At 49.1% G+C, this 25,978-nt stretch overlaps 7 protein-coding genes across 7 annotated transcripts; 4 read left to right on the top strand and 3 right to left on the bottom strand.

Moving 5' to 3' along the window:
* Positions 1-2,760: 2,760 nt before the first annotated feature.
* Positions 2,761-4,692, top strand: FOBCDRAFT_243636 (pyridoxal phosphate-dependent transferase; the record flags this gene model as incomplete). The annotated part of the gene is made up of 1 exon (XM_031190286.2): positions 2,761-4,692. One exon carries the CDS (start codon positions 2,761-2,763, stop codon positions 4,690-4,692), a length of 1,932 nt encoding a protein of 643 aa, XP_031034271.2.
* Positions 4,693-6,598: 1,906 nt separating this feature from the next.
* Positions 6,599-8,657, top strand: FOBCDRAFT_53055 (uncharacterized protein). Its single transcript, XM_031190283.3, has 3 exons — positions 6,599-6,965; positions 7,065-7,226; positions 7,291-8,657. The coding sequence occupies exons 1-3, from the start codon at positions 6,692-6,694 to the stop codon at positions 8,334-8,336; spliced, it is 1,482 nt and encodes a 493-aa protein (XP_031034268.1). The 5' UTR covers positions 6,599-6,691; the 3' UTR covers positions 8,337-8,657.
* Positions 8,658-9,329: 672 nt separating this feature from the next.
* FOBCDRAFT_53050 (trypsin-like cysteine/serine peptidase domain-containing protein) lies at positions 9,330-10,597 on the bottom strand. Its single transcript, XM_059612233.1, has one exon. The coding sequence runs from the start codon at positions 10,406-10,408 to the stop codon at positions 9,431-9,433; it is 978 nt and encodes a 325-aa protein (XP_059467846.1). The 5' UTR covers positions 10,409-10,597; the 3' UTR covers positions 9,330-9,430.
* Positions 10,598-10,672: 75 nt separating this feature from the next.
* Positions 10,673-12,614, bottom strand: FOBCDRAFT_298594 (uncharacterized protein; the record flags this gene model as incomplete). The annotated part of the gene is made up of 3 exons (XM_031190282.3): positions 10,673-11,858; positions 11,909-12,514; positions 12,581-12,614. 3 exons carry the CDS (start codon positions 12,612-12,614, stop codon positions 10,681-10,683), a joined length of 1,818 nt encoding a protein of 605 aa, XP_031034267.3. The 3' UTR covers positions 10,673-10,680.
* A 2,418-nt stretch (positions 12,615-15,032) lies between these two features.
* Positions 15,033-15,643, bottom strand: FOBCDRAFT_231617 (uncharacterized protein). Its single transcript, XM_059609866.1, has one exon. The coding sequence runs from the start codon at positions 15,386-15,388 to the stop codon at positions 15,155-15,157; it is 234 nt and encodes a 77-aa protein (XP_059467845.1). The 5' UTR covers positions 15,389-15,643; the 3' UTR covers positions 15,033-15,154.
* Positions 15,644-17,641: 1,998 nt separating this feature from the next.
* FOBCDRAFT_53032 (WD40-repeat-containing domain protein) lies at positions 17,642-19,481 on the top strand. Its single transcript, XM_031190280.3, has 5 exons — positions 17,642-18,066; positions 18,219-18,937; positions 18,993-19,082; positions 19,153-19,272; positions 19,331-19,481. Exons 1-5 carry the CDS (start codon positions 17,937-17,939, stop codon positions 19,349-19,351), a joined length of 1,080 nt encoding a protein of 359 aa, XP_031034265.1. The 5' UTR covers positions 17,642-17,936; the 3' UTR covers positions 19,352-19,481.
* Positions 19,482-24,191: 4,710 nt separating this feature from the next.
* On the top strand, positions 24,192-25,338 carry FOBCDRAFT_53028 (thioredoxin-like protein). Its single transcript, XM_031190279.3, has 2 exons — positions 24,192-24,911; positions 24,963-25,338. Exons 1-2 carry the CDS (start codon positions 24,288-24,290, stop codon positions 25,209-25,211), a joined length of 873 nt encoding a protein of 290 aa, XP_031034264.2. The 5' UTR covers positions 24,192-24,287; the 3' UTR covers positions 25,212-25,338.
* Positions 25,339-25,978: the final 640 nt, after the last annotated feature.

The following is a 25,978-nucleotide window of genomic DNA, read 5'->3' as shown; positions in this document are numbered from 1 at the left end:
ATATCACGAAATGATCCTCACGGACCGTGTGCATTAGTTGCAGTTTTGGGCTAAAAAGGAGCTGGCGGTGAAGGTCTTTTGGCATTGGAGGATCTTGTTCATCTTTGATAGATGGATGTTATGCAGGGCTTTGCAGCATCTTTTATCTAGCCATTGATGTCGGTGTGCAACAAGCGCTAAAAAGTAATGCACTACATTGAGAATCATGTTATCCGTACATACACAAGCTAAGCACAGCATCGTTGGCTGCAAGTGTGTGCACTCGGCTGCAGTAGCTTGTTCTGGGGGAGAAATCCTAGCCCAGGTCTCCATATGATTCACGAACAGCAATCAAGGATGAAATGCAAAGTGACTATCGAGGCGACCGGACCGAAAGTTAAAAAGCGTTCAAAGACTTGATATGCCACGAGACTCTTCCCTAACGAGGGAGCTTGAAGAATAATGCCATCATCGTCGCCGGGTGCGGCGGAGATTTTGAGAGCTTGGGCACAGCATGCCCCTGGATGATGACATCCAACTTCCTTTGGGTTTCATCATGATCAATGCTGTGTAAGACCAACAAGATCTGATGGTGAGCCGCGGCACCCAAGGGGAGGCAAGAAAACTTAGGACATCTATCGTAGGTGACAAAAAAGACTTGGGTAAATTTAGGTGTAGATTCAGTAGATCTTGGATTCTATATTTCTGCCACCGAGGTCCAACGTCAGAAGTTTTCTTGTTCCCTGGGGGCACCCTTCAGGCTTTTGAAAGTCTGTCATTCGCTACACGAGGCAAATGACAGAAATTTGGTGCGAGCCGAGCTAGAAGAAAAAAAGTGGCGTTTTCTCTTAAAGTCTCCCGTGTCTTCCCATTCGCAGGCCGGAGACCTCGGAGCCCAGGGGTTCGTCTTGAAAACAGAACCATTGGATCCTTTTTACAGGGACTTCGATTAAGGAGAGGGAGCCAGAGATATGTTCTGATCGTTTTGTGTCTGCATCTGGGTAGGATTCGAGGTCAGGAGCTCAGTTGAACAGGCATGGTCAGCCTTTGAGGGGAACACGGCGTCATCATAGAGAATACACGCCTCGCTTTTGAACCCTCACGCCTTGTGAAGTCGCTTGTTATCAAAGCCTAGCAAGGAAGCGAGGCCTGGAAACGAAAAGGCGAACGACGAGACGAGAAGGCCATGCAATGCAAGTCCCCCCCAGCTGACCCCTTGAATTCCCTATTATCCTTGTGTCCGGTGCATTCCGCGAGTGCTTGCCTTGCTCTACTGTGCTATGGAGACTGTTCTGTGTGCGTTTCTCGTACATCGTACATCGCATACAGCGACACAGTCAGCGGCTCAGGTACATGTCAACAAATGCAACTTTAAACATCCTCTCGGCTCTGATTACACTCCGTCAAGTAACTGGTAGCCCCGTCGCTTAGACGCATCACCTCGAACTCAGGTACCCAGTACTAGTTGGTGCTGGTCCCCGCTGTTTCCCGTGGAGCGGAAAACCTGGACTTTTCATTGTTTTTCAATGCACATCCCGTTATCCCGCTGACTCCGCGGTTTTCTTCTTGCTTCTGTTCTCGTGGTGTAGGTCGGGTCGAATAATAGCCAGTTACTCCCTGCATCTGTCAGCTCTCTCTTCTCTTTTTTCATTATCACTCTTGCTGCTTGTTAGGTCGTCGTTGTGTTTCGTCGTCTACTTGCAGATAGGCTTCGGCCGAGTGATCGAGAGAGTCCGCCGACTAACACCATTTATTCCAATAAGCAAGCATTCAGCTATCAGCTAAACCCAGGGCTGATTAATTACCCCTCGAGCATCAATTCGCCTTGTTGTTCTCGATCAATACTCTTTAGCAGTATCGATCCCGCTTGACCGCCGAATCAAGTCATCGACGACTGGTGCTCGATCATACGCCCTTGCGTTGCGGCCTGATCGATTTGAGCTTGGATCGATCTATCATCCTTGGAACGGCAACGCTTGTCTCGGTAATTGAAATTGGAATAGCAGCATAGCAATTGCTCTGTTGATGAGTGGTGCACTATTGGGTAAGTGATCTTTCACATTACTGAGAGTCGATATCATCCTCTCTTCATAAATCATCATCAATCATTCATCGGTTCGTCCCATCATCTGCCTGGTGTTTTTAAGCGATTCTTGGCTGGACCACGGCTGGCCCCGCTACTCGAGTTGAAGGCCCACAGGCAATTTGCAGTGGGCGGATCTTCACTTTCCAAGTTTGATTCGACGCCACCTCCTGCGCCCCCCTGTGCCTCCTGGACCACGCACCACTACGCGCAGTGCTGCACAGCGCTCCAATTCAACTTTAAACCCAATGGTCACCTCTTTTCATCAATTTCATAATTCTTCCTCATCAACATCTGTTGTACCGTGTATCAGCCCCAGCTCAACATCTTTGTCTCCGTTACTTGTGTTGCAGCTTGTTCTCGATCGCGGTGCACGTTGAGTCTTTTTTTCTTTCCTGCTTCGCATATCCTCATCCGCATTGAAAAGCAATTGGGTTCCTCACAACAAACCTCCTATTTACAGAATATGCTTTGCGGCGAATCGTCTTGAATCGATTGTTAGGTTTCGCACATCCACTGACACTCGCTCCTGGCTCCCAGTCTCTCGACTTTCTGTCCTTCTGACTACAATTGGGTGCTCTGCCCTCCTTCGACGATTCGCGATCTAGCCTCCCTTACGTTCGCGCCTTGAACAATCCAACGCACCTGTGCCAGGAGAGATGCCCCGTCGGCTTAATCCTTTCTCATCCTCACCTTCCATGTCTCAACCCGTCAAGTCGGGCGAGAGGCGCCCCTCTACCTCAAAAGGCAACCGTATCACCAACTTCTTCTCCAGTAGCCCCAAATCCACTGGTGCCCAGCAGGCCCTTGCCGCTGCTACTGGATTCTCTCCTTCTCCCGGTCTGCCTACTATCTCTCTCTCAACCGCGAGCCCTGGAGACCCCAATAGCATCGATGCCTCAACGACCACTCTCTTCCAACCTAAGTCGGCCGAGGAGATCGACCGTCAGAAGCGTGCCGACGCTCAGTTTGGCCCTCTCCTCCACTCAAGTCATCGATACACCAGCCAGTCTCATGGAGAGCCTCTCCAGGCCCCTGTAGAGGATGAGCCTCCTTACTATTTCATTCTTACCACTTACATCAGCTACCTGATCCTGATCGTTCTTGGTCATATTCGCGACTTCTTTGGCAAGCGTTTCGGAAACCCCAAGCACTATCGCGCCCTCAAAGCCAGCAACGGCTATGCAGCTCTCAACAGCGATTTCGACAATTTCTATGTCCGACGCCTCAAGATGCGCCTGGATGATTGTTTCGCTCGCCCTACCACTGGCGTCCCCGGACGCTTTATCACACTGATGGACCGCAAGTCCGACGACTTCAACCGCACTTATCAATATACCGGCACCTACACTGAGACTCTCAACATGAGTTCGTACAACTATCTTGGTTTCGCCCAGTCTGAAGGTCCTTGTGCCGACGCTGTGGAGGCGTGCGTCAAGCAATACGGAATCAGCTTCTGCAGCCCCCGTGGTGCTGCTGGTACTTCTGACCTTGCTCTCGAGGTCGAGCGTGAGGTTGCCGAATTTGTTGGCAAGCCTGCTTCTATGGTTTTTTCTATGGGTTATGTCACAAACTCGAGCTCTTTCCCCGCCCTTGTCTCCAAGGGTTGTCTAATCATTTCCGATGAACTCAACCACGCCTCCATCCGTGTTGGTGCTCGTCTTTCTGGTGCCGTTATTCAGAGCTTCAAGCACAATGATATGGCTGATCTGGAACGTGTTGTTCGCGAAGCTATTTCCCAGGGTCAACCCCGCACCCACCGTCCTTGGAAGAAGATTCTGGTTGTCGTCGAAGGTCTCTACTCTATGGAGGGTACCATGTGTGATCTTCCCGGTATTCTTGCTCTGAAGAACAAGTACAAGTTCTATCTTTTCGTTGACGAGGCTCACTCTGTCGGTGCTCTTGGCCCCCGCGGTCGTGGTGTTTGCGACTACTTTGGCATTGATCCCTCCGAAGTTGATATTCTCATGGGAACTCTGACAAAGTCTTTTGGTGCCAACGGTGGTTACATCGCAGCCGAGAAACATATTATCGACAAGCTCAAGAGCTCCAACGCTGCTACTCAGTATGGCGAAACTCCTGCTCCTTGTGTGCTCATGCAAATCTTGGCTTCCCTGAAACTCATTACTGGCGAGCTGTGCCCTGGTCAAGGCGAGGAGCGTCTCCAGCGCATTGCCTTCAACTCTCGTTACCTTCGTCTCGGACTTAAGCGTCTTGGCCTTATCGTGTACGGCCACGATGACTCTCCTATTATTCCTGTCATGCTCTATCACCCCGCCAAGCTCCCTGCGTTCAGTCACGAGATGCTTCGACGAAAAATCTCCGTCGTCGTTGTTGGGTATCCTGCGACCCCACTCATCAGTTCTCGCGCCCGTTTCTGTGTTTCTGCTGCCCACAACAAGGAGGACCTTGACCGTCTGTTGGCTGCATGCGACGAAGTCGGTGACATCCTGCAGATCAAGTTCTCGACTGGTGTGGCAGGCGGACTGGAACATCTTCCCGAGGGCGTTGACCCCAAGAACGAAAAGGAATGGAGAAAGGAAAACAGAATCCCCCTTCAGGCCCCCCGTTGGAACCTTGAAGACGTTGTACAACACGGTGTCCAGGATTCAAAGATTCCCCTACGCTAATATCTCGGCCTCTTAATCAAATTTTGTTTCTGGTGTTTGATACATCTTTATAATCATTTATGTGCTCGGAGGTTGTCTGAGTGGTGTTTGACGCTTTTCATAGATACGTCCTGTGAAGGAACGCGACGTTGCACGACCTTTAATGCCCTGTTCTTCTTGGCGGCTAGCCATGCGGCTGTTACCCTTTTGCCCCCAAATTCTCATGCAAGAGGGAGGGTCTTTTTTCTTTTTTTTTTTTTTGGAACGGATTAATGGAGTTGAAGGCGTGTTGAGGTAATGGGCCATGTTGGGAATGGGAATCATGAGCAAGACTCACTCTACAAACCTAAGTCTCAAGGCTGGGATGAGTATAGCATATAGAGTAATTGTTAGTCGACAAATATAGATCTGAAGCAGCATAGATTTGCTTCAACTAATCAAAGAAACGTATACATGAAGATCCCAATTCTTATACCTCGGTGAACATTGATAAACAGTTGTATATACTCATGGGTAGCCATGGCATATCCTCTCAACTTTTATGAAAGCTATATTCGTTATCAGATACCTTGCCTCGGAAGTTTGCTAATCTCCAAGGGGTCTATAGCACCATTGCAAGGTCAATTCCCTAACTGTTGAATGGGAATGCTGGAGGCTCGGTCTCAAACGCACGATGTTTCCTTAGAATACCTTGGACTGTCACTTGAGATGTGGCTTGAGTCTCCTAGCCATCCGTAAACTTCCATCTTGAATGGTTTCCCTGGTGTTGAAGGCCCAATGGTGTTTGAAGGAGAGACAAACTGAGGTTAATTGAGTGGACCAGGAGCTCACTACATTTCAATGAGCGACTTGCCGGGGGGGTTGTTTTGTGTCAACGCCCAAGACTTTCCTAAACGCGCACTACAACTCAAGTCAGAGAAGCCGTCCAAGAACGGCATTGACTTTGGTTTGTTTGTTTACTGAAAAGGCATACAGAAACCATCCAATGACTGATTCAAGACGTGCATAGGAGGGTCGAATAATGGAATGGTTGGGCTGGTTAACGGGCTGCAGCAGCGGCAGCCAGGCTTGATACTTATTTAGTAGTGAGGGGCCCTGGCCGGGGTACCTACAGGGGGATGCTGTCAGTGGAGCGGGACGGGAGTCAAGCCGTGTTCTCAATGGAGGACCAGTATTCAAAGTCCCTCCCAGGCCGACCGCCAGGTCCACCAAGCGAACGGCCAAGTCATGAGATAGGTACGGAGTACATCCGTATAGGGCTCGGAAGGGCTTACCACGGCCTGCTAATTCAGGTACTGGGTACCTTGAGACAGCTGCCATTTCAATAGGCCGTAGGTGACTCGGAGTGGAGGACCTCCTCTTCCCTTTCCACCCCCAAGCGCTTCCACGAGCGAGAGCACAAGCAAGACCTGGACTGGGCCAGGACCAAGACCGAGCAAGACAAGACAAGACAAGACCTTAGACCAAGACACAAACACCCCGTCATCATCACCACCACCACCACCACCAGCCGCCTTCTTCTCCTCTGGCTACCTCCGACTCTTTTTATTTTCTAGGCTCTTTTTATTAACGTTTCTACGGTACTTGTCCTCCTCGAGGCGTCTCGGCTTGGGTCTACTTATTCTCTTGGGATCGGCTCGTTTTTCCCACTTCGACATTGCCTTTCCTCAGCCCATTCTATCTTCTATTCGTCCACTCGATTTGTTCTTGTTCAATCCACTCCAATCCAATCGTCCTCCAGGCTGCGCCCACTTCCTCGACCCTGACGTCTCCCACCTCCTACTCCTGAGCATTGCTTCTCTTTTTATGACGTTCCGATCACGATTTGAATGAAAGACTTACAAGCATTCGACCGACTGTCCTTCGCCAACGCTCGTCTTCTCTCTTTCTATCTGACGGTGCCCGATCAAGCGCATCTGTCTGTTTGCGGCATCACCACCACCACCACGGTCGCCTGAATTAGTCTTTCGTCTCAGCCCCCGCCTCCGTTGTTGGCGACTGTTCTTTCATAATCGTCAGGATGATGAGCTTCGATGGTGGCACAGCTTACGCCGAGTCCGACGCCGACGACGAATACGAGCGAAGCATGGGCGACCACTCTCCTATCACCAACTCTGAGGCTTCCCCCATAGACTCCGAGCTCTCGACCTCTGCAGAGCATACTCCTACTACATACGGGCACCGCAGCAGTGCCGACCGTCTCCCAGAAACCATCATCACCGAATGGACCGTTGAGGAATGTGCTGATTTTATTGGCACCATTGGTCTTCAACAGTATGCCGATCGCTTTATAGGTGCGTCTTGATCCAAAGCATGCCATCTCATCTCCTTGACGGATGGTACCACAGACATTGGAGGGGATATTGGGATAACTAACATTTGATTGCCTGCAGAAAACGAGATTGTTGGCGAGGCCCTGGTAGCGTTACAGCATGATGATCTCAAGAGCATGGGCATTGCTAGCGTGGGACATCGCCTAACGATCCTCAAAAGCGTATATGATGTCAAAAGGGCTCAAGATGTCCCCATTGAGAGCGACCATTACCTACCCCTATGTACGTTGTCTCCGATTTCCCCTCTTGGGTGGACTGGCCTGATTCTAACCCGCGACCCCTGCAGCCGCCGACGCCGAAGCGCAATATGCTACCGCAACTATCAAGGACATCAAACATCTTGTCGAACAATTCCGTCTCCGCGATGAACGCATGAACCTACTCGAACAGGATCTGCGACGAATGACAGAAGATTTCAGACGATTGCGAGAGGATATGCTCCCGGCCTTGCGCTTGGTCAAGGATGCGCAGCAGCCGTTGCCCAACCTGAGTGGTAACAGCCAGCAGGCCTACGGCTACGAAACAACCATATCGCCCCCCGCACCAACACCACCCCCAGGCTCGAGTCAATCTGGAAGCTCAGTCAAGCGACAATATTCTACCCGCAAGATTCTCATCGGAGCTACACCAAAGAATGCATCACCCACTCAATCTACGCACGAGAGGTCAATAGCGGAGACTGCGTTGGACCCCGCAAGTGCTGCAGAGCGAGCTGTCCTATCGTCTTCCCATCTTGCAGCTATGAACGGAGGTGGCCAGGGCTCGTCCTCCCCTTCGTATCCCTCACCCAACATACCCTCCCCGACATCTCCTCAGACCCACATGTCCGCTACGACCCTCGCCTCTCGATCCTACCGCAGTGAAGCACCGACACCCTCCACACGAACCACCTTCAACGACGAAGGTCACACCAACGCAGTCTATGCCTCCCGCGAAAAGGCACCGCAAGGGCCGCCCCGCCGACGAGAAACCCCTGTACCTGATACACCCAGTCAGAGCAATGCTTCAGTCGAGATCTTCAAATCTTTCCGTGTCAGTATGGAAGACCCCTGCTACAAGGTTCTTCCTGCTGCGCTGAAAAAGTACCAGATCAACGCTCCGTGGGACCAGTATGCTCTCTATATTGTGTACGGCGATCAGGAACGTTGTCTGGGCCTTGAGGAGAAGCCATTGATTCTGTTTAAGCAACTGGATAAGGAAGGCAAAAAACCCATGTTTATGCTACGAAAGACAACAACAGCACCTTTAGATGGAGAACCAGGAAGCGCTGGGCTGGGCAGCACCTCAAGAGGGGCACCAACAGGCTACGATCCCCCAGGAGGAATCATCTAAACTCTACTCAGAATCGGTGCCTCATGGTGGAGTTTCCCAACGATCCAAGCACAGAGTATCGGACGGCGCCTACCGAAACCCGAGTCCATTCGAGTGGTGAGCACGAGACGCATTCTGTACGTCAGACATGCAGGGTCGGCACAAACCACCACCTACAAGGCCGTACGATGCTGGACCAAGGTCTAGATGCGTTTCTTGGAAGTGGGACAAGGCAAGAGTCGGCAAACCTGTAGAGGTGTCTGCATGACGTTTGGTGATGTTTGTTTCAGTGGGTCAGCGTTTCTGAGCTGAGGTGGTGAACCTGAAACACCAGCCATGGGCTATTATGGGGCAGAACGCCAGACACTGCTCTGGCCTACCCGCGTTTGTCTTGGGCTGAATTACATTATTGACAGATTCGGAAACTAAGAGGGGAGGCTTGTTTGAAGACCAGGGTTTAGAGAGTTGCAGGGCTGGGCAACTGAAGATTTCCGACCGGAGGGAGAGCTTAGAGCAACTCGGTTCCTCGGCTGGTTCCACTCGAAGCTACATATTTGCTTTTGTCAAAGGGATGCTCATTGAGGCAGGACGTTGCTGTGGAAGTGAACGATCAAGCCACGGGCATCCATGCGCATGCAGCATTTTTTTTCATCAAATTCATCATGGGGACATTGCGGTTTACGGCGTTTGAAAAGTCGACTAAAGTTGGGTGTTATTCTGCAAGAAGCGGCGGGAATGTTCATCGTCGTTCTATTTTTGGGGCTTGCATCTTAATTTCAGCGCAGCACAGCACAGCACAGCACGGTACAGAACATGGAGGAAGGGTTGGTAATCATGGGCGAGAAGCACGGGTTGGATCAGGACAGGTCAATGTACAAACAGTGTCAGGGCTAAAGGAGCCAGAATCTTTGTGAGTCGGATCTTGTGGACATTGCCTTGCATAAGAGCATATGCTGGCGGTTGATAAGATTTGGACATGATGTTAGAGCTTTGTGACAACAAACAGACTCTTGTGTGGAGTAGACCAAGAGTAATCTTTTCGAAGTTGAAGTTGATAGACAACGAGCATGTCTTTCTTTCATGGTATCTCTTCCGAGCACATTTCTTATCCAATATCAAGCCCTGGATGTGAAGGTTGGTTCTGGCTCCCACTTCACATACCATTGCCACTCCTCTGTGAAGTCTTCCCTCTTGCTCGCTTCAACCTCTTCGACGAACGCAACCACCGCTTCCAATGGCACTCCCCTCCTCATGCGCGTCTTGTCATCCCAGCTTGAATGCACGCCTACCAATGCCCTGGTTTTCCGATCAAACAATGCTGCACCGCTATGTCCCCAGTACGTCCAGCAGCTATGCTTAAGAGCGCCGATCTCACTGTTATCCTGCGGATCTTGATTCTTATTTAGGCCACGGAAAGTCCCCTCGCTAAGAACGAGTGTGTCGTACTCTGTCTTTACACCACTGCGTTCAGCCTCGAGGTCCTCGGAGCCCGGATGGCCGATGCATATTAGCTCAGTGTTGAACTTGGGAGGCGAGGTTGCGATACGGGCACGGGGAAACGGCCGGTGAGGAAGCTCGGCCTTGTCGATCTGAAGTAAAGCGAGATCGCGTATTGGATCCCAAGCTACCACTTTCGCTGAAACAACCTTTCCATCTGATGATAAGAGGACGTGTGATGTATCAGCTGTTAGCTCAGAGGGATCTTCTGCAATGCAGTGTGCGCAGGTGAGGAGGACCCCATCGGGCGAGATGCAGACTGCAGTTCCAGCCTCTGACTGTGCAAAGACGAATGTTGCGGCTACTGTATCAAGTCCCTTTGGACTTGAGATGAAAGGTCGGAAAGCATCTCGGGGAATAGGAATGGTGTGAGAGGTCAGCCAGTTGCGTTTAAAGATGAGAGCATCGTGGTGCTTTTTTGAGAGGCCAAGGCTAGATAAAGAGAATAGAGTTTCTATCTCTGGTTTGTGAGAGGAAGCGTCTGTTGTCTGATCCTTTCTTGAGGATGCGGTGGTTGAAGAGAGTGCTCGAGTTGAACTTCTTGTTTGACGTGGCATAGATGGTGATGAGCCGGTCAAATCAATAGTGTCAGGCATGTTTTCTCTCAAGGCTCTAATTGCCTATAGAAGATTCACGGTTTGAGTCAAGATGTTAAGGAGGATGTTGCAAGTTCTGTGATGGGGAAATGGACGGCTCTAGCCATATAAGTCAAGTGACCAAGAACGTGCTGCTGCCTAATCCCGGGAAGCATCAAGGAGTCAGCACAATTAAGCAATGAATACCATTTACATGACAAATGCTACACACTCAAATCGACCATCGCTATCATCAAAGAAGCCAAACTATTCTGGTGTTGTTGTGGCATCCTTCAATAAGCGAGCACGTGTATCCATTGATACCACGGAGCTTCCGGCTCAAGTTGCTTCGCCTTCCACTCATCCACGACTGTCGTATAATCCTCTGGCCCATATGGATCCGTCATCTCAGCAAATACACCATTCTTTCGATAGATTGGTAGATCCAGGTCCTTCAGTAGTAGGTCCAGATACGGAACAGCATCAAACACAAAGTCGGGAAAGCTGTGGCCAAAACCACCTGGGTATCGCCATTTTCCGAACCGACTATGAAGCACTGCCTCATGCTGGAATCTAGATACAAACTCTGGTGAAGGATTTCGAGGGAGAGATGGAATCATATCATCGAAGAAGGCGTTCATCCAGAGCGATTGGACATGGGAAACTATGGGGTTGCTGAAGTTGACTAGCATTCCCACGAAAGCAATATCTCGAGTCTTGAGGAACTGACTTGACGGCGGGATGATGAAGTGATATAGCGTATACGGCGTCAGATCTGTCGATGGCGTAATAGTATCATTGCTAGAGAGACCTTTGTCCTCTAGCAGCGTACGATACTTGCTATTTTGCACTTTCTGTATGGGCTGATCCTTGAGGCGAGGGAACTTGTCGAAGATCTCCTTATCGACTTGATCCAGGAGTGAAGCGTAAGGGAACGAATTCGGTGACGGCGTATGAGGCATCCCAATATCCTCAGCGATCCCTTCTGGCAGGAATCTGATAGGAGGAACATGTTTCCAACCCGTTGCACAGCACAGCACATCCGTATGTAATGCAGTTCCGTCAGACAAGTGCACCGTTTGTGTACTCAACCTTTCGATATCAGCAATATGTATCTTGACCAGTCCCTCCTTGACAACCTCGAAGAAGTCCTTCTCATAGTTGAGAATCCCTATACTCGTTGCCACAAACATGGCATTCGACCAGGGTTTGAGCTTGGCCGTCTCGGGGTGAGAGTCGTATTTGTTGAGCGTGATAACGTCTTTACCAAGAATGCTCCAGAACTTATCGACGATAGCTCTTCCAATGAATGTTCCGTGGTAGAAGTTGCGAGTCTTCACGTATCCATCCGCGGCACCCCAACTACACGGACTGAACCACGTTAACATTCTTATATGGGCGAGTTTCTCGAGCCACTTCTTGAAAGGTGTGACATAAGGAGGTGCATTCCAAGCAGGGCCATGGCCAGATTCTGTAAAATTCAGTAAAGTCACTTCGCTATGTCTTTTCGATATTACTAACCTCGAATGACCCAGTTCACTCGAATGCCTTTGGTGGCATATAAATACACCATATCCCAAGCCGACTTTGTGGCTCCGAATACTGTCACTGACTTGGCCGTTTCGTAGGTATTCTCATGGTTGCGTAAGTCTTTTCCATGGAATATAGGGGCCTCGAAGACTTCCTGGCCTTCGAAGATTGGTAGAAATGGTTCTGAAGTGAGGCCTGTCGCAAGAACCAGTCTTTTGGCCCTGATCTTAATATTATCACCAATTTTGATGTCCCTTACCGTCAGAATCCAACCACCGTTCTCTTGATGCTCTGCTGTCTCAACCTTGTGCTCAAACCGTATCTTGTCATATGTGTCAAAGTGTCGAGCATAGGTCTCCAGGTATCTGTGTACTGTCTGGCCAGGAATGTGCTGGCCTGGCTTGACACCAAACCTTTCTGTGTCCATGGGGAAATCAGGGTATTGGTAAGTACCCAACATGTTGTTGGTTTTCAGGCCTGTATAGAGGCGATGTTTTGCCCAAGTGCCACCAAGTGTAGCAGCTGAGTCGAAGACCGCCAGTGATTCTTCAGGGTGTAACTGATGGCGAATCTTGGCCGCAGCCAGCCCAGCCCAACCTGATGGATGTAAGCTTGCTGTCCTTTCACATATTCTTTAATATCTCAATCGATATGATTCCTTACCCGCTCCAACAATTACCACGTCAAGAGTCTCCATTATCAATCTCTTCTGGTCAGTTCACGACTATTATATAAGAGCGATGGAGACAGATCAAGAAAACGCGGTGGACTTTTGGGGCCGAACCTCTTTTTCATATGTTCAGATTGCTCTCAAGTCCGAGGCATGACAAGATACGTGAGTCAGCTTACGCCGCTGTGCCATTTGTTGCATTGCATGGTTGGTCGTATTACATACACAGCCCGATATGCAAGATGCTGCAGGTTCGTGGCGTCCAGGTTACCAGAAGTGAGCATTTCCCATATGCCATAATTCCACGGGCTTTGAGTCTTCAAGGGCTGCAAACAGTTAGGGAAATAGTCCACAAGCTTGTTGGCTGTATTATTTGGCGTATTGGCACTGGATCCAAAGGTCGTACTATCACCATGTGTGTCTCATGCTGGTGGGTACAGTATCCAACAACACAAGGGAATAAATGCTGTGATTCTTCAATATAAAAATATCCTGATCCGTTATAAGCAAATCAAGGAATCAATCATGCATATCCCCTCGACAAGATTCCTCGTTTGTAAGTCTGATTACTTATTCATCGGATAGTATGGTTTGGTATAGGGTAGTGCCTTCATTAGGTAGTCCATGCTGCTGATGAGCCGTGTACCTCATACCAGATCTGCTGTCCGTCATCAAGACCACACCTGCTAACTCAAACTCGGGGTTCCTTATTGATTCGATCCAACTGTATTGGCTAACTAGAACCATAACTGGTGTTGTATTGCACATATGGCCGCGTCAAAGCACATATTCACGCAGTTGAGGTGTTGCTGCAGGGTTCATGGTTCTTGAGTCATGGCTGCAATATCACCAGCTCAACAGAAAGGGTTGTCGACAACGAGAGCAAAACAATACATCCACTTAATCACATCATATTACAGATATTCTATTGATACATGTATAGCTGTTGTATCATTGACAGCAACACTATGATACATCTCTGGGTAACTACATAGCATGTGTTGCATAGAGAACGGAGCCTATTTTTGACAATCAAAACCACCCATGGTTGCACGAGAGTCTGAATAGGAAATAAGCGGAGGTATGACATGAGTCGTGCACCGGGGAGGATACGGAGGCCAACGCTCGCAGCTCTCCAACTCGTGAAATGTGGCTTCGGTAAGAGATGTCCTGCCGATGAGAACTCCGTAGCTGGACATAGTAAGGGATGCCAAGCCGGCTGGCTCCAGATAACTACTCGACTCATGGCGAGTATAGGATGATAGAGTAGGAGTCACGACAAACCACCTTGGGTGAGAGCTACGAAAGTGGCTGGTTGTAATGACACGAATGGGATGGCTAAATGGATGAAGGGAGCAGGTATATAAAACTTCACTTATTATTGGTGTTGCCTGTCTTTGCGAATCTTGGCCTGACATCTGGCAGCACCTCATGACAGAGACCCCTGCTCTGGGCCATACGTGGATATGGAGCCGAAATTGCTAGTGATGATGTTAACCACAGCAGACATGGGGCCTGGATGTTAACCGGAAGAATACTGCTGCAAATCGATGGGTCAGACCCATACGATACAGAGATCCCAAAGTTAAATAACGAATAAACCCCTGAGCAAAGTTGATCAGGGGCATCATCGTTCATTATCCTTGGCCGGACTAGGAATGGGTCAGGGACGGGGGGTTGACCTCACTTTATAGATGCAGGCTTGCAGGGGCTTGTCAAGCGCGGTAACGGACGCAAGTGGATATCTCGGGGTCGCAGTAAATTGCGCTGGAGCCTTTTGAAGGCTTTGATATTTTGCACTGATCGCTGCAACATTCTGGAGTCGTCACTGATCAAGCAGGTCAAGCAGCACAAACTAGACAAGAGCCATGTGAATCCTCAAGCCACAGGTGATGTGCCAATATGCTTGACGAATAGTAACAGAACAAGGTACGAGTCCTTCGCCAGAGGCATTTCCGGTAATAAGAAACAGAATGTCACTGTGATGGTGAGCAACTGCCGTTGGAGAACAAACCCAGAATCTGGCTGCACTGGAGTCTGGACGCCTTGCCGTATATGCGTATGTCATATAGGATTGTATGTGAAACTTTGGCATCCGCATTTGCTCCGCCTTATTAATGGGCTTACGCTATGCATGAAGTCCCATTTGAAAATGTGTGTGTTTTGCTGCAGGTACCGCCCATACACACTTGGCTGAGATCTGTACAAGAAAAAGTGTAAACTCCGTGTTAAGACTTGAATGTTGGACAGATGCTGGCTGGCTGCATCTACCTCCAGTTTGAGCCACGAAATGGCAGTCGTACGAGCAGTCGACGGATATAGCAGCGGGTGGGCGTTGGTGTCACAGGCTAAAGGAGTAGTTCTATCAAGGCTTCGATTCTGAGTAGCGCCAGACATAAATAGTGTCTGTGAACAGCGACATTCTTTTATCTGAGCTTCTTCAGCAGAAGGTTGATCGACAATCACGACGCAACCAAAAGCGACACCAACAGTTTTGATACAAACAGGGTCCAAATTTCAGTTCACTGCTGAACAGGCCTACTCTGCGTCCTGCAAGAAGCCAGGGTTCATCGGAGCTCGACTAGAGGCTCGGGCCCACAAGGTGCTCCGGATCCATCGGTTCCCCGGTTTGCCTGCAGTTTTGTTTGATCCATGCAGGATATTGAATCAACAAATTCCCCTTCTGACGAAAACGACACAAATTGCTCCAAGTTGGGTGAAATATGGGGATGACTTGCATTGGCTTGCAGAAAGGAGAAGACACAGCAACATTGGAAGTGCGCAAGCCATTGAGATAGCATGGAACCGTCTCGCTGCTTCGAGTTGATGAAGTTTGGGTCCCAGTGTGTCTTGTCTCAATGTTGTCTCAAATGAGACCGTCACCGAAAATCTTCAACAATTGGGGACTTACCTTACATATATCAGAATTCTGGTCTCAACTTACATACCTGAGAGCCCTGTGAGGAAATGGAAGCCAATTCGAAGATTTGGAGCATCTAGAGGGGAAGGGCATTGGCCACCTAGCATAAACCAACAGGGCAAAAAATCGTTTCTTCCCATTCCAGCTACGTGGGATCGTGAATCGTGATAGCCGTGTGTAAGATGGAAGGCGCTCGTTGCAAGGACCTTTCGCGTAGTGACTTATAGCCCCAGCAACAGAGGCACTGAAACTCCTTTCCGGGGAGGTCCTTTGGTACAGAGCAAACGAGCCAGCGAGGATTTAAATTATCTTAGTGGAGTCGACAAGGCCCAAATTTCGTGGGTCAGAAACCAGCTCATGGCAGGCTTGGAAATGGCCATGGACGGAGTTGGTACTCTTGGACTAGCTTCTGCTTCTTATGAAGCGAAGCGAAGCGAAAGATCATCTCTTGGATGGCAACAAGTAGCGCGGGCTCTGGGTTTGTCTTGGCTGGGCCCGAGCTACCAGCAGCTAGTAAATACTTAAGGTGAACTGTGATTTGCTAATCATCCATGAAAATGAAAACAGACACGAGCTGCTTCCCCTGAAGGGTGCAGTTCCAGAAACCAAGAAATCGTCCATTAGCGGAGAGATTTACTTCGAGCCAGGGTTTTTGCTGAGGCTTGGAGATCAGGAAAAGAACTGAAGTCCAAGTTTGCCCGAGTATCTTGAGACATTGTACACCCTGCTTCTGACAGTAATATAACTGCTAGCCCTCGTTGCTTGTAACATTGAGTTATCGAAGATGGTCAAATTTGGCGGGAGATCACCTCAGTGGCTCTGGTGGATGCAGTTTTAGCAAGTGGACGCATGCAGTGGGCGCAATCTGGGTAGTAATCTGGCTTGGGGTGGTGCGCCTTCGAGTCCTCCACCTACCCAGCTCGGGTTAAGACCCTCCGCTCTGGGGCGAGGCTCTAGCCCTGTTCGCTGTCAGGACGACCTGTCTCGGCCGCTCAGTGGACGGGGTGAGCTTCTGCTGGAAGCTTGGGTGGGCTCAGTTGGCGATGGCTAGGACGAGGTCAGGGGCTGGTTTATCTCGAATCGCCGTTGTGCTTGCAACTTGTAGGGCAACGGGAACGACCAATGGGTCTCATTGTTGTGTGGCCAGATAGAAGCATTGCTGTGGCAGGGCCTCCCTTTGAGCAATTCTTATGGGAGTATGTCCGAAGATCCAAAGTCGATTGATTGGAATATTTGGTTAAGGTGATGATGTAGATAGTGGAAGTTGTGGTGCGGTACATAAACTTGATGGTGTTTGGGTGAGTGGATGAATGGAGCTTGAGCTGGAGAGGGAGGTCGGATTGGATGGAGTGGACAAAAAGGGTCGGGGCGACGGCGACGGCCGCAGGGTTCTTTCTAGCTGCAGGTTCGTGCAGCAGAAATCGCCCACTGTAAATTGATGGCGGGGCCTTTTTTTTTGGTAGGTTGGGGGTACTTGATGTTTGGTGGATAAATCCCCAGAATTTTGTGTACCTGAAAACGGATGAACTGGAGTCGACTGAGACATACTGGTGTTGTGGTCAGCTGGTAAACTCTATAGTCAAGAATTGGATTACGGGCAACGACAATGATGACGGTTACGATTGAGTGAACTTAATTACGATCGAATTTATATGTCTCTCTCTACCTTAAGAACAAGACGAGGAGCAAGTTGGATATTGTCCCAGTGGAGGGCTATCCTTCATCCTTCTGTACTTCAGTGGTTACTTGGTGCTGACTCTAGCAGTTAGTTAGTACATACCTTAGGTAGCATTCTGCCGTAATCTGTATCCGTACCGAACCGTGCCTTAATAAGGTACGTTCGATTTACCTTACCAATTGAAGCTTGCTTACCTAGGTCATTAATCTGTCTGCGGACATTATGTTATTGTTGCCGCTGCCGCTGCCACTGGCCAAGTCGAGCCCGCGCCCACTCGTCCACTCTCAGGTTGGGATTACCCACTCAAATGGAAGCACACGCCCCCCTGCCCGGACCTGCTTGTACTGTACCTACTTGCAGGTAGTCCCATCTGTAGTCGGGTCTGTAGCTCACATTCCCTCCCCCCCTAAAGGCCCCTACCACTAAGAATCCTCCTCACTCCTCTCTCCTCCAGCTCCTCTCTCTCCTCCGGCCTTTTCCCTCTCCACTTGCATTTGCATTGCATTTCGCCCATTTCCATCCATCCACCAACTTCAGCCGGCCGAGCTCCTGTTTTCGCCCATCTTCAATTTCTCACCTCGAAAGTCGCTCTTTTCTGCTGCTCGACCTGAGCTCGACTTGAATCTGAGTATCGTCGCCACTCTCCTCGATTCATCTCTCGACACCGCCCCTTGGTCCTCGGAGATCGCCCAATCTCACCTCCCGTCGCGCGTAAAACCACCCGACAACAAAAGTTGACTGGTCGATCACGATGAACTCCCAAGGCAACAGTGATGTCTCCCCCGAGGCTATGCAGTCGCGAATTCAGCAGGCTCGTCGCGAAGCCGAAACTCTGAAGGACCGAATTAAGAGGAAGAAGGATGATCTCGCCGACACAACTCGTACGTGCTTCCCGATTGCCTAGTCGCCCCGAATTCCTCTGGGAAACGAAACGAAGATGGCTATCAACAATGATATTTATCGACACGCGTCTTGTCAACATATCGTTGTAAAGTATGAATTAATGCTGACTTGGTCCTTCTCAATTGTTTAGTTCGCGCTGTCGCACAACAGGCTCATGAGCCTATTCCCAAGAACCAGCTTATGAAGGCCAAGCGAACACTGAAGGGTCACCTGGCTAAGATTTACGCCATGCACTGGTCGACCGATAGGAGGCACCTGGTTTCGGCTTCTCAAGATGGCAAGCTCATTATTTGGGATGCCTATACCACCAACAAGGTCCACGCCATTCCCCTGCGTTCCTCCTGGGTTATGACTTGCGCCTATGCACCCAGTGGTAACTTCGTGGCTTGCGGTGGTCTCGACAACATCTGCTCCATCTACAACTTGAACCAGCAACGCGATGGTCCTACCCGTGTTGCTCGTGAGCTTTCTGGTCACGCCGGTTATCTTTCCTGCTGTCGATTCATCAACGACCGCAGCATCCTAACATCCTCTGGTGACATGACCTGTATGAAGTGGGATATTGAGACAGGCCAGAAGGTTACTGAGTTTGCTGACCATCTTGGTGATGTGATGAGCATCAGCCTCAACCCTACCAATCAAAACACCTTCATCTCTGGTGCTTGTGATGCTTTCGCCAAGCTTTGGGATATTCGCGCTGGAAAGGCTGTCCAGACCTTTGCTGGCCATGAGTCCGATATTAACGCCATCCAATTCTTCCCTGACGGCCACTCTTTCGTGACCGGATCGGATGATGCTACTTGCCGTCTCTTCGATATCCGCGCGGATCGCGAACTTAACCTCTACGGAGTAAGTGTGGACTTTTGCAAATTGGTTCTTTGGCTCAGACTAACGCAATTGGCAGTCCGAGTCTATTCTCTGTGGTATCACCTCGGTGGCTACATCTGTATCAGGTCGTCTTCTTTTCGCTGGTTACGATGACTTTGAGTGCAAGGTAAGGCATATTTGTGCTTGTGATTACAAGCTCGTCTTCTCTGGAACTTGTGAGCTAACGCAACCATTAGGTTTGGGACATTACTCGAGGCGAGAAGGTTGGCTCTCTCGTTGGCCACGAGAACCGTGTCAGCTGCTTGGGCGTAAGCAACGATGGCACAAGCTTGTGCACAGGATCTTGGGATTCTCTGGTAAGTTTCTGTCAACGACAAGATCGTACACCGAGAGCAAAATGACTAACAACATTAGCTTAAAATCTGGGCATACTAATTGTTCCTTGCGACTATGAACCTTTTGTCTGGATATATAAATGCCAGTACGTGCCGCGGCGACTATACCATCTGTGTTCGAACGATTATATTGCCCATCGAATCCGAAATACAAGGACGCCTACCTTGATCGCGACTACTAGCGAATGCAGGACGACGTGACGAACCGCACCTTACCTTTAACACATACCCCTACCGACGACTTTCCCCGGCCGGACTCGATTATTCGTGGTGGATTTGGGGAAGAAAATACACTGGCTGATGCGATACCTCCTTTTCATTATTCCCTATTTACTGTTTTCCCCGTTTCCTGTTTTTTCTCGCACCTGCAAAATTCTCTGCACCATAGTTTCCCCTTTTCTGACACAACGCGGGCTGTTAGTAATGGGTGGTTGTATTATTGGATGGGTTTCCTCTGTTCAGTTGCCCTTTGTATGCGTATCGACTCTACGGCACATGTCTTTCGGTTCCGGGCCGTTTCTACTGCAAAACGAATAATTCAAGGAGCCAAGATCTGCAATGCCGTGGGGGACGATTTTATATGAGGGGAATCCACGGGAGTTGACGGCTATACCGAGCAAAAATTTCAGACCTCGAGATAATACATCATGATGTTTCAAAACTATACGCCTTTTCTCCTGCCATTGCGAATTTTTGCCGACGTTCCCATTGTTGTGTCAACTTTTGAGGCCTGAGTCTCGGCGCTGAGCGCGAGCTTGAAAGCTCCGACTGGACCACTGGTCTCGACGAGTAAGGAACATCCAAACACACCGTTTATCGAATCCGTATGGCAAAGGGTTTCCAGGGGGTTATGGCAAGTTCGGACGATAGCATATTGATGTCACACCTGTTCAGTATCGCTCTTGATGTCTTGTCACTGTTGCTTCCGACAGTTATAACCAATGGGCAGGCTTTGGCAAGGAGAGCCTAGTGGAACACGATCACCAAAAAGGGAGACAAGCGTCGCCAGTTGTATAGTGTATTTGCTGTCAGACGTGTGTGTTAAGTCAGGCGGCTACTATAGATAATGCGTAGGTGCTGTAGAAGGGACGAAATAGACATTCTAGTAAAGTTTTCCGTCAACGTTCCACACTTAACCCTTTTGTCTTGCCGGGAGGCTAGGCATATTATATGGAAATTTGTTTATAATATAAGGCATGAGTGAGCATTGTCTATAGATTTTTGATGACCCTACGGGACTGAGAATCTGCGAGTTTGTGATATTAGATGATGACTCCCGTTAAATGAACTCCATAAAGTGTTGGATGAATGATACAACGAGGTGCTCATTGTCTGTCATAGGCACATTGTTACTAACGAATGATGTTTGGTGCTTGTCTAGGTAACCAATAACACATGTTAAGTCCGTCTCGGGGAATTAAGTTAACGAATACTTATACAACAGAGAATGGCTCTGGTCATTGTGTTACTGTCTCCAAGTGCCTTGACAATCCAGCTTGGTGAGGGTTGAGACAATTTAAAAGGACGGCGCGCGCGCACTTGTTGACTATCAGTACTTTCACCTTTTTCAAAAACTGGAAAAGTTATAGAAACTAAGGGAAGATTGTGAGAATAGTTACCGTATGTGGAAAGACGATGCCATCCTCAGATATAAGAACCAATGTGGAGAGACACACAGGACTTTCACAAATCTCGTCATATATACCTACCGAAGAACACGAAGAAACGGGACTGAACAAACCTGCGGGCATTAATACGATAGTATAGCCAGTCTGAAGAAACCCATGACAATGAAAGAGCCATTTGTTCTTCTCTCACCAGTTATGATAGTTGAGTAGAACTGGGCCATCCCAGCACAATACTTGACGAGAGCAGAAACAAGGTCAAGACGATGAAATCAGCCATGACGTACTCAGAACCAGGAAAAGAACATGACAACCAAGATAGATACTTCACGTAGGACGATGCGTCACGGGACATAGACGAGATGCGTTGTCAAAGGATGGTATCACAAAGCCCGTGTCTGACAATGGCCCGAGGGTTCTCGTGGCCGCCGTGATACACTGTTGGTGAACTTGGGAGAAGGCATGCCATGAACGCATTCGACACTATGCCATAGTTTGTTGGCGGTGCGGGCGAGGCTAACAGTATAGTGAAGCTGAACTGTTGCAGTTCGGGGCATAATAGTTGTGACATGTGTCAGGAACTGATGAATGCTAAAACTTATTGATCAAAGTGCAATCAGAAACAGGGCCCTAAGTAAGACGGTTATCGTTCTAGAAGGCTTCGGGGAAGCCGAAGCATAGATTATGCCAACGGCTTTGACCATGTAAAGGACCCCGCCAGCAACACCTTGTAATTTATGACATTTGAAATTCTCGTGACAGCTGCAGCCAATACCGATCTATACTATGAATAGCGGTGGCATAAGGTTCTGACAGCAAACTGCTATTGATTGTGCCTCGCATGAGTCAGTCAGCCTTGGCCATGCCATGATGTTATTGACGAGGCTGGGTCTGGGGAAATAAGAGTGGTATGGTCATTGCTTGTGATGATGTGCATTAGAAGGATTGGAAACACGCTAGAAGACCATCAGTAGTTGGGAGAAGGTTACCTTGGCCGTTATTTTTGCTTACTTTACAACAATGACTTGGTCTGGGTCAGTGAGGTTGGCCGACCTGAGTTGTCAAACCAATGCGCCCAAGCCCAAGATTCGTACTGTCAAAGATCGAGGCATGAATGGCTTTCAAGATTCGAAAGTTACTTCGAGATGTAAACAATGCTTTGACGGAAAGTACCAGGCGAGGAGAATTCACCGCTGTTGGCTGCTGTGACTCTTTGCATTGTTCTGGCAATACAACCGACAATGCATTCACTCATCCTCAGGTCGTGATTCAAAACTGAAGTAACAAAGAGCCTGACCGTCATTTTCAAGTCCAAGCTTTGTCACCGCCTGCGCCTTGACGTTCCGTGTTGACGCCACGATCGTAGTCGTCATACTCAGCCATGTCGAATAGACGACCGAAGCAAGAGTCGCGTGCCGCCATCCTCGGCTTCTGTTATTTCCTTGACCGCATCCAATTGGATCCATGCCCTGGCTTGAAACGAGATCGTGAAACAACTGCGGAATTCGCTAGCGACCTTATAGCCTCCCCTGGTATCATAGGCCGTGTGATTGGACCTGGAGATGAAGAAGCCGGGTCATGCTTATGCTACGAAGTTGGGGAATGAGTAATAAAAGAGTCAGGGCACGGGTCAGTAACAGGCAGAAACTTCTGATGAGCTTAGCTTGATTTTGATATGGCTTGCGAATGATGGTATGATGAATGTCCATCTGAAAGGAATTCTCCGAGGATCGTTGATGCTGGCTTTTGCTCAGCCTGGAGATGAAACCCATGTCGTACCTGGCAGAGCGGATCTCTATATCTGTCTATGATTGGCTGGAGATCCAAGATTGATTGGGGTTTGATGCCTGTCACTTCATGTCAGGAACCCGTGGCATTGCCGAGTCCGTCCGTTTCTGGATTGTCGCAGAACTTGATGTGAGTGAGTGTGAGTGTAGATGTGGATGTGGATTTGGATGTGGTGGTCCCGTTGCCTTGGGCGCTTGTTTGATGCATTTCAAGCTCAGATCAGACGAGGCCAAGTTTTAATACGATCATGATCTGGTAATTCAACCATGAACGGTGTCTTCACGTCTTGATTTGCCATTAGATCGTATCGTCAAAGCGACCAAAGCAACGCATTCCTCTCCCACATGCCAAAAACTGGTACGTTACCTTCCATCACATTTGCCCCTGAATGGAACTGAACAGCCCATCTGGCTGCTGGGACTCACTGGTGCGACTTTGCCGCATCAAATCTCATTTCATCAACTTCTTCAGCAATTTAGTCCCATTAACTTTTCGGACCAGGTGACCCGTCCCGGAACGGAATGCAACATCATCGACCATTTGCCATCCATCCGTAGCATCCATATCCGGCCATGCCGATTAATAACACAGACGTAGCCTTTTGCTCTAAGTGAAGAAAGAAAAAAAAAAAACCGTTGTGAACCCTGGATCCTTGCTTAACCTGGAGCTATCCACCCCTGACTAGATACTCGCGTGGCTTGCATTTGAAGAGCCATTCTGCGCCCATTGTGTCTTATTGTTGTCGCATCAGAAGACTTCAGGACCCAACGATGAAAGGAAATCTTGATGGGCGGTCAGAGAACCTATTGGGGAATGTGCTCTACCGAGTCTATCTTGATCGAGGAGGTGGCTATCAAGATCTGCATTAATATAATTCTAAGGGCTGCTTTAAGGCATGTCTTAAGGTTATGGTTGGTATTAGCATCACCATACTCAGCTTACTATTCCACAATCTGATTGGTGCGCGATCCACCAACTGCCCGAAATGTCATACTCATTTCCATATCCATTCGAATTGAGTGAAGGCGTTTCTATTTCGGCGCCCTGCAACGAGCGCTCAATCCCTGCTCCGCCCGAGTCTTGCGCCCTCTGACCGTTTCCAGGACAGATCGCCAGGTGGCTCGACCGCGTTCCTCTATTGTTTCCTGTCGATTGCATGCCTGCCGTTTGCCTCCTTAAACATTCCTTCACCAAAGACTCGAATTCTGAAACAAACCAAGCTCGGAAAAAGAGGATCCCATCCCCTTAGACTTGGATTGCCTCGTCACCTTTTGACCCTTGGATCCAAGCTTTTCGCTCATCTCACCGCCCTGTTCCTGGCCATATCCTTGTCTGTATCGATAAACTCCTGTTTGCGTGGTCTTCTCTAACTCGGATTTCGCCTTTGTGTGCCCTGTTCTCCTCTACCTTAACCCCCCTTCTCCACATCTTCCAGAACGATACAACACTTGTGTTTCCAAGTTCGGCCCTGGACGCTGCTCTGGCATTGACCATCTTCACCTTTACACTTGTTGCGAGACACATACATATTAAACCTCCTCCTCCCCTCCAAATCTGCCCGTCATGTCAACTGCCGCTCAAGAAGAGTTTAACGACCTGGTCGCCAAGAACACATATCGCGAAACCCTCCACCCTGAGGACCGTGACGACCCCGATCTCAAGAACCACCAAGATCTTTCCGAAGAAGACGTTTTCCGTAACGCCCAGATCGATAACGCAATGCGCATGCCTACTGTCGATCGCCTCACCGGCGCTGGCGCCTCTGAGATCAAGCTCCCTCCTGTCTCTTTCGACAGCGGCCGCGCTACTGGCGTCAAGGGAGTCATTGCCGATGCGCGAAACTACGAGGCTGCCCGCAAGAACAAGTGGCGACACCGAGTCCGCACTGCCCGCAACAGCATCTTCGGCATTGAAGCTCCTACTCCTGTGAAGAGCGATACCGAGAGCAGCGATGACGATGCGAAGAGCGCAAGTGATGCCGACGAGGAGGCTTTCCTTGCTGAGTGGCGCGAGAGCCGACGACGTGAGCTTGAGAGCGAGGCCAGCCGATCTGTCAGAAATCGACGAACAAGTCCCAGTGTACGCATCTATGGCCGACTAGATGAGGTCGATGCCCTCGGATACCTCGACGCCATTGAGAAGGTTGGAAGGGAAACCACTGTTGTCGTGTTTGTGTATGATCATGAGGTATGCTTTGATCCACCGTTCCTTTAACCAACATCATGCTAACTCGTCTAGTGTGAGGTCTCCGCTACTATCGAGTCAGCACTCATGCCTATTGTCAAGACCAACCCCGAGGTTCACTTCGTCAAGGTCCACTATGAAGAGATCGAATTTGATAACGCTGCTGTGCCCGCTATGCTCGGATATCGAAACCAAGGTGACCTGTTCGCCAACTTGACAGGCCTGATCGAGATGATCCCTGACGATGAGACCTTTGGCACCTCATCGTTAAAGGAACTACTACAAAAACACACTATTCTATAATGTGCTGGGTCATATCATCTTTATTATACCTTTACCACCTTAATGCGGCCACGTCTACGACACACAATCATTATATTATTCCCATGGACATAACTCCAAGTTGATGTCTTTGATTACGATACCCAACCATGGCGTCAAGTCTACCTCAGAGAGGAAGACACGCTTAAAATTTCTTATGTTTTACTGGCATTATGTTTCTTCGTTGGAATATGAATGCAGCAGGAGGAAGAGCTAGAATACTGGACCTAGCTCACTTAGCTGAGAGAAGAGTGCACGAGCATAATGCAATGATATTGGAGCTTCTGGATAGAATTTTGACTTTTGCAATGCAGATAGAGATACCCTCCTACCTTTATGTGGACATGTAGACGTTGGGGTACTTGGGATAGGTTAATCCTTGTGGGAGAAAGCGATTGAATTCCCATAAAATATATCATTTATACTACATCTTTTGAATTTCGAAATGCTGCTGTCAACGAGGCCACTCTTTCAATCTGGTGTGCTGAGGATTGGACGATATATGGAAGCATGGTAAGCCAGGAACAATTATGGGATGGGGATAGACCCCTTATCAATATCCCAAATCAAGACGTCAGCTTACACAAAGGATGGGCTCTGATCCCTATTCTTCATCAGCGTATCCTTATGGAGATGGTGCCCTTGGATAAAGCTGATATATATGCGATCTGGTGTTGTGACGCCTGCGTGAGCAGATTATCCAACCAAGGGTGCCATTCTTCCCACAGAAAGGGTTACAATAGGACGAT

Source organism: Fusarium oxysporum, chromosome IX, assembly GCF_013085055.1.
Source record: "Fusarium oxysporum Fo47 chromosome IX, complete sequence".
NCBI classification, from domain to species: Eukaryota; Fungi; Ascomycota; class Sordariomycetes; order Hypocreales; family Nectriaceae; genus Fusarium; species Fusarium oxysporum.
This window is presented reverse-complemented; position numbering and strand designations above follow the sequence as displayed.

Bases quoted from the DNA above. Each gene is read 5' to 3' on its own strand.
- FOBCDRAFT_53055 (XM_031190283.3), top strand. From the start codon at position 6,692: ATGATGAGCTTCGATGGTGGCACAGCTTACGCCGAGTCCGACGCCGAC. The intron at 6,966-7,064 runs GTGCGTCTTGAT...GATTGCCTGCAG, and splicing joins GTATGCCGATCGCTTTATAG to AAAACGAGATTGTTGGCGAG. The intron at 7,227-7,290 runs GTACGTTGTCTC...CGACCCCTGCAG, and splicing joins CGACCATTACCTACCCCTAT to CCGCCGACGCCGAAGCGCAA.
- FOBCDRAFT_53050 (XM_059612233.1), bottom strand. From the start codon at position 10,408: ATGCCTGACACTATTGATTTGACCGGCTCATCACCATCTATGCCACGT.
- FOBCDRAFT_231617 (XM_059609866.1), bottom strand. From the start codon at position 15,388: ATGCTATCTCAATGGCTTGCGCACTTCCAATGTTGCTGTGTCTTCTCC.
- FOBCDRAFT_53032 (XM_031190280.3), top strand. From the start codon at position 17,937: ATGAACTCCCAAGGCAACAGTGATGTCTCCCCCGAGGCTATGCAGTCG. The intron at 18,067-18,218 runs GTACGTGCTTCC...TCAATTGTTTAG, and splicing joins TGATCTCGCCGACACAACTC to TTCGCGCTGTCGCACAACAG. The intron at 19,083-19,152 runs GTAAGGCATATT...CGCAACCATTAG, and splicing joins ACGATGACTTTGAGTGCAAG to GTTTGGGACATTACTCGAGG.
- FOBCDRAFT_53028 (XM_031190279.3), top strand. From the start codon at position 24,288: ATGTCAACTGCCGCTCAAGAAGAGTTTAACGACCTGGTCGCCAAGAAC. The intron at 24,912-24,962 runs GTATGCTTTGAT...TAACTCGTCTAG, and splicing joins TGTTTGTGTATGATCATGAG to TGTGAGGTCTCCGCTACTAT.